Source organism: Simochromis diagramma, unplaced genomic scaffold, assembly GCF_900408965.1.
Source record: "Simochromis diagramma unplaced genomic scaffold, fSimDia1.1 OVJJ01000612.1, whole genome shotgun sequence".
Classification (NCBI taxonomy): Eukaryota; Metazoa; Chordata; class Actinopteri; order Cichliformes; family Cichlidae; genus Simochromis; species Simochromis diagramma.
The window spans coordinates 513,234-527,281 of NW_024387419.1; the positions used below are offsets into that span (position 1 = coordinate 513,234).

General features: G+C 42.3%; 1 protein-coding gene across 1 annotated transcript in view; it reads left to right on the plus strand.

Annotated features, from left to right (window-relative positions):
- Positions 1-1,864: 1,864 nt before the first annotated feature.
- Positions 1,865-14,048, plus strand: part of shroom4 (shroom family member 4) — a 97,368-nt gene continuing 85,184 nt past the window's right edge. The window contains exon 1 of the mRNA XM_040012579.1: positions 1,865-2,177. Coding sequence (XP_039868513.1) covers positions 2,055-2,177 — 123 coding nt within the window. The 5' untranslated portion in view covers positions 1,865-2,054. The remainder of the gene's footprint in view (positions 2,178-14,048) is intronic.

Consider the following 14,048-nt stretch of genomic DNA (forward strand, 5'->3'; position numbering starts at 1 on the left):
GATGTTAAACAACATGCTGTGTGTTGTTCTTACACCACAGCTTTGACTGGTGGTGTTTTCTTGACTGATTGTGTCTTAATACAGCTGTTATATAAGAAGACTGGTAAGAATTTAGAAAAATGTGGGATGTGATTAAATGTTATTGTTGGCCTGCAAACCAGCATAATTAGGTGCTCGTGTAGGTCTGCAGAGCTTCAGGGTGGAGGGTGGAAAGTCTTTGTTGTGATAGGAATAGAAGTCCGTGAACAGAGTTAAGATCTTTTCATAACAAGCCTAACTTGGAAGTTACCTCTTCAACTATTGATATTGAGCAGGAGTGTCTGTATGTCTGTCAGCATAATGCAGAAACACAACGGATAACCTGTAAGTGTTTTTAAACTGCACTCAGAGATTCCTTTCATAACTTCAAAGGACTGATGACTGAAAATAGTTTCCTCCAGCTGCAGATAAGAGGGCTTTTCAATATCTGGATTGAGTGCTAATTCACACTTTTCCCATTCCTTTAGTAAGCTCAGCCTCAACGGGAACAAGATTTTAAATTATAATGTGCAACTTTTTCTACACTAAAACAGAGAAAAGGATATTTTTTAAAAGTTATTAATTAAAACATATTATTAAAAAAACATATTTAACTATAAAAAACTCATTAAATACAATGTATATTAATAAAATAAATAATACATATGATTAAATATTTACTTTATTAAATTAAATATATATTTATTAAAATAAATAGAACTTTATTAAAATATCTCAAATGTTTCCAGCAATGTCCAGACCACATAAAATAATATATATATATTTTTTTAAATTATATTCACTTCATTATGGTATAAAATATGCTTTATTATGTCACCCACCTGCCCATGACTTTCCTCTCACATTGAGGAACTTTGCATGTCACTTGAATGAGTGACTAAACGTTTCTCCTGCTAAAAACGCTGCATTCAGACGAACAAAATCAACTTTATGGGATTCCTTGGCTAGTAAATCAAGACAAATTGAACTTAAAGACGTCTGTACTTTTTCTGTCTTTCTCAATATTTGCTAAACAAAAGTGTTTTACATAGTTAAAAAAAAAAAAAAACCCAGCTTGGTTGAAAGCCACATCGCCTATGACTGCCACAAACATTTATAGGCAGAAAACATATAAATCTGTAGTAATCTTATTAACATAGTCCATAATAAGTAAGTCTTAGGAGTGATTTCCTTTGATATGGCTACAATCTGCTCTTCAGAGGCCTGCAGTATTACGTTATACAGCAAAATTATAGTGAAGCAGCTCTCTTGCATTAAATCATGCAATTATATGTGGAGATGGCGGCTTAAAATGAGCTGATAGTTTTCGCAGCGTATCTCCTGTTTCAAATAAAAGCCCAGGACTGTCCTCTCGTTCTGCTGCTTACCGCCTGATGCTGTTAACAATACAGCGGGAGGCGCCCTCACAACTTCTGCCTCTTTGGCCCATCGTATTGGAAGATACGTCCGAAAGCCGCTCTCTCATTGGCCGAGCTTTCCATCGGTCAAATCGAGGCGTTTGGCTAGTGGGAGAAGTCCCCGCCTACCTCGCGTTGTAAAAGTTTTCCCAAAGTTTGTTGCCGTGGGAATTTTGTGAATATTAGACCGGAAATAGGTTGTGTGGATATAAAAATAAAAGCTAATTTAATGTGAAATCTTCGCGTTAAAAGCTAAGTATATGAGGTGGTATTACCAAAAGATGATTATGATACGTTATAACACAAATCTACCTTTATAAAATTCGACTAGAAGTCACTTTGTGGTCAAGTTAAACATTTTAACCGGAAATAGAAAGCGACATTTCACTGTAATTGTTGCTAACTTTGAGCCCCGCGTGAAAACTTTCTGCCCTCCCCCTTTTGCACTCCCTCCCTCCGTCCTTCTTCCCCAGCCAATCCATCCGTTCCTCGTTGATGTTACAGCGGTGATGGAGAAGCGGAGTTACCGCCACCGGCGCCGCTAACCTCAGTAACAACACAGACAGCAGGACGAAGAAAACGAGAGGGATAACGGATACACGGAGCGGAAGGATAAGGATGGAAACCGTGGAGCAGCTCGTCTCCTTCCACCACATTCAGGTCCAGTTGAGCGGGGGCGCGCCTTGGGGGTTCACGTTGAAAGGAGGGCTAGAGCACGGGGAGCCGCTCATCATCACCAAAGTGAGTGACCATAACAACTGACAGCGTATATACGTGTGTTTGTGTGTGAAAACTCCCTGTTTGGACGGGCTGAAAGTATGTGTAAAGTCGCTTATGCTGCACTGTGTTAAATGCACGATGCGTTCTGTAAAGTTTTCTGCACAGATTTAGACCCTTGGCTTGTTACTCGTATGCCACTGCACTCTCATTGGATGTAGGGACTGGATTTCATAAGGATGTGGCTGTTGCAACAGGCCTGACCCAACAGAGCAGCGGTTGTGGTGGTTATTGTCGCAGGTCTGTGTAGCTGCTCCCTGGGTTGCTGGTTTGAACTTTCCACTGAAGTGATTGTGCACAGCTTAGTTTAAAGTCCTGCTCTTTTTGTGAAGGAAAAAAACATGTGATTCTCCAAGGCTAAAGCAGATATCCGGTGCAGGTTGATGTTTCTCAGCTGTCACTGTCTTTGATTCCCCCCCACCCCAACACACACACACACACACACACACACACACACACACACACACACACACACACACACACAGAATGTAATGCCACTGTGCTTTCAAACCTGGAGGTTAAAGGTTCCTGCCTGGGGGGATCCTGGATGAAAGGAGACTGTTCATCTTCTTCTTACATCATTTAATGTGAGGTAAAGACGCCCAAGTGTTGACAGATGTCATACTTTAGATGACTTGGTCTGGGCCATAAATAATCCAGCGTGAGGCTGTTTGTGGGATGTGGGAATCCTTGTAAATGAAATCCTGTGATTCTCTGAGCTCATTGCATGTTCCTCACATGGTTTCTAAGATGCTTTTACTTGAGTTTGCACTGGTGCGGTGTGATGTTGTGTCCGCACAGATTCAAGAAGGCATCTAAAAGTATTTGGTTGCGTTCCTGCATCCACAACTTGTGATATAGCCCCAGCCTAAATCACAATACTTTAAGGAAGTTTGTTACAATGATATTTATGAGGATATTTGTATGTTTTTGCAAACAAACAAAATAAAGGGCATTTTATCTTTTTTAATTTATTGCCTCGCCTGCAGCAGCAGTATGATATACAGTGACCCATCTAACCATCCATCCATCCAAAGTCAGATCGCAGTAGCAGCAGGGTATTCCAGACATCCTTCTACCCAACTAAACTTTCCAGTTGCTCCTGGCAGATCCTAAAACGTTTCCAGGCCTGACAAGCGATATATAATATCTCCAGTGGGTCTACCTCAGGATCTCCTCCCAGTTGGGTGTCGCCAGAAAAAAGAAAACCTCTAAAAAGGAGGCATCCTAACCAGCTGGCTCCTTTTTGACACGCCCTCTGGACATCTCTAAGGCTTAGCCCAGTCACCCTATGTGGAGGAAACTTTTCTGCGTTACTCTCTTGGTCAATACTCAGACTTCATGATCCTCGGTTGGGGTTGGAACGAAGACGGCCTTTTGGCTCAGCTCTCTTAACTGCTACGGCAGTCTGCTATGATGTCTGGTTTACTGCTGACACTGCGACAATCCGCCGGTCCACCTTCCCATCCCAAGATGTAGAAAGCTACTCTGTAAGGTTTGTGCACTGAAAGCTAATCAGCTAAGTTCAGACAGTTTAATCCATTTGCTTATTCTTAGGCACAGAACAACAGTTGCCTTTTTCCCCCCCAAAGCACATGTCCCCTCTGAAGAGTCTTAATGCACTACAGAATCTATTACTTTGTGCTGTCAAGTAAGATGAACGAAAATGTGTAATAAATGGTGGCGGGCTGCATCATCGCCGAGAAACGCCACCTATCTGAAAGAGATGTTCAGCAAGCTAAAAACAGCAGTTTTACCTTCAGGCTTTCAGAAGCTGATGTGACCTCATGCTGCGAGATCAAGTCGCTCTGTGGGGGCAAGGTTTCCTCCCAGCCTCTCGTCTCACAGTTTGATGCCACGGGTGGTGAGCCGGTAGAACCGAGGAGGGCGTCTTTGAATTACTACAAGCAATTATTGCTGTGTGTTCTGCTGGGGGTGGTCCGTGCATAAGTAGGACATGCAACCTCTGCTCCCAGTGCCTCTCGTGCTCTCTCTCTCTGTCTCTTTCCCACTCTGCTGAGAAGTCACAGCAGCAGCAGTGGTAGTGGTGTAAATGTTGGCTGGTGTGCGTCTAGATTGACCACAGTGGGGGAATGGAAAACCTGGCTCAGTCATCTGGAAACACAGTAACATAGCCCCTGGGAAAATGTGACTGAGACCGCTAAAGGAGATAAAAATCAAAGCTGGGCTCTGTGGCTGTTTTGTGTCTGGTGGCGAGCTGACACTCACACACAGATGGATACACAATAAAATCAGCTCGGAAGGTGAGTGACGGACAGGGAAGTGTGGTGCTGAAATGTGTTTGGGATGTTTAATGATTAAGTGTTAAGTCCTTGAAGGAAAGGGGAGAAGGACAGGCAGAGCGAAGGTGAAGCTGAGGTGTGTGAAAGGCGTGAGTGTGGAATGTGTTTTAGGGTCAGGGAGGGCCTGCACACAGAGCGTTACGGTGTCTGTGTGGACCACAGATTTAGAGGGATGAGCACTGTGTGAGCCTGTGACTTTCTTTATCTTATCTATTTGCTGTCTACAGATTTCTGTTTTACAAAATAATCTTAAGTCAAGGTCCCATTCCAGCTTTCTAAGAGTGATAACAGCCTGTGTTGTGATTGTGCCTCAGTACAAAGCAGCAGGTTACAGGCTGATAAATGAAGCCAATGCCTAAAGACAAAAACTGCAATTCTTCCAGTGGCCACTTGAGGCTGCTTTGAAAAGTGTATAAATCGCCATAGACTCCCATGTTAAAATGGAGCAGAGATAAGTAGATTAACAGCGTCACGTGAAAACTGGTTTGATCTTTATTGCTAGTTTCTTCCTTTGTAAGAACTCTGAGGGGGTGATTTGTTCCTTTTGTTAACGCAACTTAGATTTTGTTGAGGCTTAAACGTTATTGATCACCTTCGCTGAACTCAACGTCGCTGTGGCATTTTAATGAAATTACATTGTTGATACATTGATGCGTTGAGCATGGTGCAACTCTGGCAATCTGTTGCACACTTTAGAGTCACACCAACCAGATCCTGAAGCAGGTGGAGAGCTGGGACTCGTGCTGCACAGAGCTAAATGCTGGCTCCGTGACGTGTGAAGCGGGCGTCTTATCTGTACAATCAGAGGCTCACTGGAGGAGAACAAGAGTTCAGTTGTAGTAGTCAGCTACAGTCCAGCATGGTGGAGTTGGAGTTCGTCTTTGGGTTGAGGAACTTGGTGGAGAGGCGGCTGATCACTGTTTTGATATATGTTGTCAAAAAGCGAAGCATGGGTGCACCTTCTTTCAGTTTGCTTGCTTTTATGCTGAATGCTGTTGTCCCCACTATCCTCAGCTCCTGCTTGGGGAGGGTTCCCAAGGCGCTCCCAGATCGGATGAGATAGGTAATCCCTCGGGTGTGTGTCGGTTACAACAGTATACCTATATTTAACAAGCAGTTAATGAAAAACGAGTGAGGCAACAATAGGTCATTAAAGCGTTGTTTGTTTCAGTCGGATCTTCTTACAGGCTTCTAACATTTAGAAAGTTTCCTTTTCTCAGGATTTATGCCTGAAAAGTTTTAATGTGGATACAAGTGTCATTCAGCAGCGTGTCTTTATGGAACAGCCTGGTGCCCTTTTCACAGTGTCTGTGTTTTGAAGAATGTGTGTGTGCTGCAGGAGGGGGAGGGTTGGCTTCTCCAGTCTGAGACAGCAGAGGGATGTAAGCCATTTGGTCAACATTTCACCAGGAGCATAACTAATTACTACTCTCTGTGGGTGTGTGTCTGTGTGTGTGTGAGTGTGTGTGTGTCGATTTCCCAGACTGGAATACTATGGTGTCCTTTCAGCCAGTGATCAGCTGTGTGATGACACGGTGAGTTTGAGGTTTTGTTTAAAGTTGGTCGGTCACTCGTTGGCTTTGCTGCTCGCTCAGCCGTTCAGCGACTTGGTCTTTGAGCCTCTTACCAGTGCTTTTCAGCCAGTCGGTCAGTCGAGACATAAACATGCTTTGGTGAAAATAGAGGTGAGGAAAAATGAGTCACGGTGCATCTGGGAAAGCCTAAAGGCGAGTCAAAAGCACTTTATTAGTTTGTTTCTACATCTTCATGTGTTTAATTGGGGCCAGGGCACTGACGGTGATGGTTTCTGGTTATGTTGGTAAGTAAATCAGATTTTTGAGAGCCTATAGCTCAATAAAGGCTTGCATGTTTTGATTTGGATGACATCCAAAGAAGACCTGTTTGTCTCTCTATCTGGAATCAAACTTGCAACCTATTGCTATAGCTCAATGAAGTAGAGGGAAATGGTGAAATTAAATAAAATCTCAATAAGTGATAAAATGCCATGTAAAAAGCTCAACATACTACAGTAAGGAGTGAAAATAGGAACAAAGTAAACAGAGGTATTTTAGTTTGAAGCTGGAAAACGTCCTCCATGTGGTAGGTGAGCTGAATCGGTGTGCCAGAGAGGAAGGGAAAACAAAAGCTTGAACGGTTAAAAGCCTTTTCACCACCTCATTATTTTAATCTTTCCACTCGACTTTTAAAATAAATACAAAGCCCGTGAAGAAGTCTTAAATTAGCACCTGTTGGCTGCGGACATGATTTAACTTGGCGCACTTCAATGGTGCACAGAAGAGAGAGTTCAAGAAGGCCCGCCAAGTCTTCGACAAACACACTGGTTATCCATTAAAACGACGTATTTCTGACAATAAAAATCCAACATCAGACACTTTTTCAAACTTTTTAACATGTTGACAGAGCGTCGGTTTATTGCCAAGCTTCGTTTTTCAGGTATTTTTAAATATTGTTTTTCAAACAAACCACACGTCATAGTTTCCTGAGAAATGTAATAATAAAATTCAGTTAGCGGAGATTAAACTGAATAAAAATGCACAGAACGCAGCCAAAGAAGCATGAATTTTATTGTACAAATGATAGAAACTCCTACTTACAGTCACACAGGTGTGTTTTAGGGTGACGTATCATTAAAAGCCCTACTGGTTGTCAGACCCGTATGTTGTGCGACATTTGTTATGTCCTTTGTAGTTTTGGAAGACTAAGTGATGAGTTCCTTTCATTTTTGTGTTTGACAGAGCAGCTGCCGCGGCGCTGTCAGCTCGCTTTCATGTGTGGTTTTATGATCTACTGCGAGCTCTCTGCTGTTTCTGTCTCTGTGCCTCCTCAACAGGTTTTTTTAGGCTGCTCTGCGGTGGCTGACCGTGAGACGACGCTCCAACGGGATCGTTGCACATCTAAAAGAAATCCATCTTTGGCTTTAAAGATCTTGCTTTGGTCACAGTTTGAGGGGCGGTTTTAAGTTATAGTGGCTAATTGAGTCTTTTTGCATACAGCACGGTAATTGGTTATGCTCAGAATTAAATTTAATGGCTCATGTTTTCAACTCTGCTGAGGTTTTTAGATGGATACCAGTTGCCCACTTGACTGCTGTGCTTTAGATTGTTTTTCCCACCGAAGCTCTTGCACACCCGACATGTTTGCTATCTAAAAGATCTCAGACTGCATTGTGCAATTTAGCATTTTTACCCAAATGCCTCCAAATTTTGACCTTATATCAGGTGCTCCATTGCAGACTGTGTAAGTCAGGAGGGGCCAAATACAACCAGTGAAACTCTCCTTTCTGTCAGTGCAAAGAAGATTAACTACACATTTAATGCCTGAGAAATCTGAATGTTACCAAAGGAAGGGCAGCAGTTCATCTGTTTTTCTGTGTGATAAAGAAATCTTGCTGGAGAAATAAATCTCTCAGCATGACTCTTTGAGCTTAAATTTTAAGAAACTTGTTTTCTTTGGACAGAAAAATGTTTGTATTGTCTTTCTGAAATTTGACTTTTTTCTTTGAAAAAAACTTCTATAAAAACAGAAATTTCTATAGTAGATAGTGAAGAAACATGAACTTTACCATTATTTAATACTACTATTACTACTAACTACCTACTACTTAATTACTTTGGTGTTTACTTCATGAGGAGGATGTTTCAGTTACCGTAATTGTCGGGCTATAAGCCGCTACTTTTTGCACAAGCTTTGAACCCTGCAGCTTTTAGTCAGGTGCGGCTTTTCTATGGATTGTCCATGATTTTTGTGATATCGTAAGAGGATTTGTTTTGTTTGTTCCGCTGTTGTACGGCACTACGTTGCCTGGCGGAAGGGCATGTGATCAGACACACAGTATCGGGGTTCAAGAGTGGTATGTTGATCACATGTCCGTCTGCCAGGCAACATAGTGCCGTACGAAGTAGCGTGAAAAACAAACTTCAAAGTAGCGCTATGCGTTCAGCGGGAGGCGTGGATGACGAGCGGCGATAAACTTGCGAAAAGCAAGTTATGCTCAACTCCACCAGTGGATTCTGACAGCGTGGAAAAGTGTGAAAACATCCACGATCACCAACGGATTTCGAAGGGCTGGACTGCTGCATGATGGAGAGGAGGACACCGCCACGGCCCTTCAGAGGGTGTTCGACTCTGACACTGACAACGAGGATTTCTTTGGTTTTGAAAGTGACAACAAAGGAGAGAAGCGGAGAGTGGATGACGAAGCCATCCTGAGCCTGTTCGTTTCCAACACTGGAGAAGAGGACTTTGGTGGTTTTAGTGCGCAGGAAGAAGAGAAAGATGGTGGTGAATGACTGACTTTTCTTCTTGTTAAAGCCGTGTCACTGCACCTGAGCCTAAAAGGTAGTCCAATCTATTTTTCTGGTGTGCTGAAGGTTATTGTTATGTACCACATTTGTTACTCATTTATGAAGCACAGTACATGTTTCCTACTTGTAATTACCGCTACTTGTACGTATACCTAAAAAGTTATGCAAATATGTACCCATAACTTGTTCTTCAAAATATTAATAAAAGGGGTGTGTCTCCAAAAAGCCATCTCTTTCCTGACAATTCCCTTTGTGCATATTCTCTTACATATGATAAGTCAACATTGAAACACCTGCGGCTTTTAGTCAGGTGCGGCTAATGTATGTACAAAACAGGATTTTCCCCTGATTTTTAGCTTGTGCGGCTAATATTCAGGTGCGCTTTGTAGTCCGGAAAATACGGTAATTTATAAAGCAAAAAAAGAGCAAAAATGTCAAAAATTCATTGTTTACTGTCTATCATATACAAATATTAGCTATTTTTTTGAATTCATAGCGTAATCTGCTTAATGTTTTGACCGTTTTTCAGACAAATCTGTCTTAATGAGTCAAACCAGACTGGTTGCAGTTTAAAAAACAAACTCTGCTCATTCAGGTGGTATTTCTTGATAATAAATGGAAGCTTTCTTTTAGCCGGGGGGGGGGTCTTCAGTTCCTTCAAAAAAACACGGTCACTGAGGGTGTCTTTTACTCAGATGTACAATAGTTGTACCTTTTAATAATAGAATTTGGTCATTATAAAGAACACCTGAAGACCGGATTCAGATCACAGACTAAAAGCTACTTTCAGTTGCTCCCTTATTCACAAGGGGTCACAGCAGCAGGTAGCTCTGCATATTTGATTTGGCAGTGAGTTTTATCCCGGATGCCCTTCCTCACGCAACCCCAAAGGGATTTGTGTCTCCTCCCGAGATCGAACCAAGCTGTGGTCAAAGCGAGCAGACATGATGCTTTCTGTCTCCTGCTGTCGTTACGCTCGGTGTAATGCTAGTTTGGAAACTTTTACTGGAACATAATGTGTTGTCACCAAGGCCATTAACATTATTTCACTTCATCTGTCTCTGGTTAGTTCCACACGTGACGTATGCGTGAGGACAAGTAACAGGAGGTGCACTGAGACTGAGAGAAGGAGAATCTAGCCTGAATATAAATACAGTAACAGCAGGACGCAGCAGCGGAGATGCAGGGACAAATAAATACACCGTGTGCCAAATTATTATGCAAATTGTGTTGAAGTGTCATAAAGATTAAATAAGTTGTTTTTCAATTAAACCCATGGGTGGAATTGTGTCTCGGGACTCTTTGTATCACTGAAAACAATCTTGGACACCTGTGATCATTAATTGCCAGGTCAGCCCAATTAAAGGAAAAACTACTAAAGAAGGATGTTCCACATTATTAAGCAGACCACCATTTTCAAGCAACATAGGAAGGAAAAAGGATCTCTCTGCTGCTGAAAAGAGTGAAATAGTTGAATGCCTTGGACACGTAATGAAAACCTTCGATATTTCACGAAAATTTAAGCATGATCACCATAATGTTAAGAGATCTGTGGCTGAGCCAGAGCACACATGGGTTCGTGCAGATAAAGGCACAATGAGGAAGGTTTCTGCCAGACAAATAAATCAGATTAAGAGAGCAGCTGCTAAAAGGCCATTACAAAGCAGCAAACACATATTTGAAGCTGCTGGTGCCTCTGGAGCCCTGCGAACATCAAGGTCGGTTGTTTGTGACACCGCCCTCTGGTAGCACTTAACAGCTACAACATGTAGATAATGGTCTACAAAACTGTGTGTAGACCAGGTGTCCCCAATCCCAGTCCACGAGGGCCGGTGTCCCTGCAGGTTTCAGATGTGTCCTTGATCCAACACAGCTGATTTAAATGGATAAATTACCTTCACAACATGTCTTGAAGTTCTCCAGAGGCCTGGTAATGAACTAATCATGTGATTCAGGTGTGTTGACCCAGGGTGAGATCTAAAACCTGTAGGGACACCGGCCCTCGTGGACTGGGATTGGGGACACCTGGTGTAGACTCAGCAAAGCATAAACGCACAGCCAGGTTTGAGCCATTACAAGTGCTGATTGGAGTGACCCTCCAGCTCCCAGTGAACAAAGATAAAAAAGGACTTGAAGTTGTTGCTTACGCTATGAGAGACTTGTGACTGACATCACTGAAATTGAGGACCTTCAAAGCAACAACCTAACCAGGTTAATTTTGGGAAAACACTAAATAGGAAGGACCTGAGTGAACAGATTAGCAGTTACAAGTCAATAGCCTTGTCCAAATATATTTTACAAGATACAGTTGGTCCCAAATACCTTCGTCAACAAGCCCTCAAAGATCTTAACCACCATCAGGGTCCATCTCACCCTGTCTTCCTCTGTCACACCAACCCTCTGCATGTCCTTCTTCACTACATCCATAAGTTTCTCTGTGGTCTTCCTCTTTTTCACCTGCCTGGCAGCTTCATCTTCAACACCCTTTGTCAAATATATCCACTGACACTTTCTAACTTTGTCTCCAAACTGCTCGACCTGAGCTCTCTCTCTTACATGCTCATTACTGCAAAAAAACGAAAAACTGTAGAAATAGTTTGAAGGAAACGCTCTCGATTAAAATTTTAAGAACGAATCATGTGAATAAGCAGCTGGGGTAATACATGACCACAGTCTATCACTTGAGGGTGAAGCACGCCAAAACAAAGAGTAATTCAAATTGCACGTTCAGATTGGTCTGGTGTTCCTTCAGTTGTCAGCCTAGGAAAAGAGTTAAGAGCCTGTACTGTTCTGGGAGCTGTACTCTTGCTTGTTTACGGTCCATTTTCATTGTGGTCCAGGTGTTGCATAAAGCTGGGTCTCCATTCCCATCACCATCTCCAGTCTCCTCTCAGTCAGCCCGCAAACTCTCGGCCAATCTCCCAGGCCGCGCAACCACAGAAACCAGCAGCGCTGCACTGACCGGCAGCAGGAGGTAGCTTTGGTGCTGTTTTTTCCAACGGCTGAACTCTGACCGAGCTGTTTTTAAGTTGGGCTCCCTCAGAGTAAAATTATGCGGAGCTTTGTGGAGTCTTCACAAACCCAGCGAAGACCATGATATGACTCCTGCAGTGGAGAAAATTTCATTGGGTGTTTCTTTATTTTTATCTGATTATCACCCTACTGGCTGGTCATGAACTCGTGCCTGTTTTTGCACTAATGCCTCACATTTTTGTGGATCTGGATGACTTTTGAAGTTAATCAGGAGTAATTAACAAAGTTTGGCATTAGCACGGTAGTGTACTTAATCTGCTATTTTCACAACAGTTGAGATCATAAGGAAATCTGGGAAGCACTTAACTGATCCACGATGCTTAAAGTTGTTAATCTAGTGCAGTTGAAGCAGAGCAGGCAATGGCACATTGTTGCAGGGTTTTTGGCGCTTTAAGACCGTCTCATCTTAATCCATACTGTAAATCAGTACATGTTGGCACAAAGGGGTGAGCCTCCAAAAGAGTTTGATGTTTTTGATTTGTGGCTAAGAGGGATTTTTCTCCTTCTTCTTCTACTGCTGGAAATCAAGCTGCGTTTCTTGTGGGGAGCATTCCAGCACAATGAGTTTCAAAACAGCAAGAATCTGAGATTCCCAGCTGATATCTTTCTTGTTTTGCTTTTTATTTTGCTGACGACAGAAACAGAAAACTCAGGGATTTTTACAAAGGAATGTTTTGACATTTGGTCAAAGGTATGCAGCCAGCTGTCTTGGGGTTGTAAACAGCTGGGGTGTGTGTGTGTGTGTTTTCCCCCTGCATTCCAGTAAAGGTAGCCTCCAGTAGCAGTCTTCTCAGAGGGGGGTAGATAAAGATGCCATCAGATAGAGATGCTATTGTACCTACTCTGTGTGTGTGTGTGTGTGTGTGTGTGTGTGTGTGTGTGTGTGTTTTTTCCTGTCCACTGCCCTGCTTTGCTAACTGTCCTACCTAACCAAAAACATATGTTGTGCAGTAACAGCGCACAGCAGCACAGTAGAGTGCATTGATGAGAGGGCGGCAGAAAAAATGTGGGAGTATTCATGTTTCCAGCAACTTGTACTGAGCTTTACTTTATGAGGGTTTTTTTTTTTCTTTTTTGTTCATTTATGAAGCAAAAGCAGAGCCAAACAAATCCACTTTTTACTGCCTATCAGATATGAATATTTTTTGTTGGTTTTCAGCTTTTCTTCTTAGTTTTTGGACCATTTTTCAGACAAAACAAAACTGAATTGAGTCAAAACCAGACCATTGTAAAACCAAACTCTTAACATTATGAAAAAATACGCTATAATTAGTGAAAATGAACAACATGTTTTAATTTGACACTGTAACAGTTTTTTCTTATGATTAGTTGAGTTTCCTACATATAAATGCATGCTTTCAGTAACTTTCCCTGCAATTCTTCCAACATAACATGGCCACTGATGGTGCCATTCCACCAAAGGTACACATGACATGATAACTTAAAAATCAGATTGAGAGAAGGTGAGATAACTTTGGCTCTGTGTAAGCACCTGCACACACAACATGCTAAAGTAAAGCTAGCCAAGAACTCTGAGTGATTTTAAAGCTGAGTGCATTCAGACTCCAGTCCAGCAGCTTGGAAAGGAATCGACTTGACTTAAAGTTTCATAAAGACATTTTCACCTCTCATCCTCTCACGACAGACTGCCACATTTCAAGTGTGTATCTAATGATTAAGGTGCAATAGTAAGGACACAGCATGAGTTCACCTTTCTGTTTCCTCTCTTATTTTCTCATGCAGTTACTTCAGCACTGCATTGCTCGCTCTGATATTACGGGACGAATTCTTGATATTCACTCGAAAGCTCATGCAAGAAACTGGTATAAACACCCCGGTTTTCATGCCTTTTTTTCTTTGTAGGTTATCGTGTTTCACAGATGACTTGTAGCCACACTGTGAGGCCTGACCACAGAAAAGAATCCAGATGGAGTTAACACATGAAATGTTTGAGATAAACGGTTGGTTGAGGGAAACATGTAGCTTTTGAGTAGGTGAAGTTGTAGACAGCTGTGTGCATGTGTTTGGGCGGGGCTGGAATGCTTCTGTCTCTGATCTGTGGAGCCTTTGGTGGTTTCTTTTAGGCTACGTCTGGAGGCGCACACACACTTTGTAGATATGTGAGGTTCTGTGCTGACATAATGAAGCCCTTACCTTAAGCATCACAAATAAGT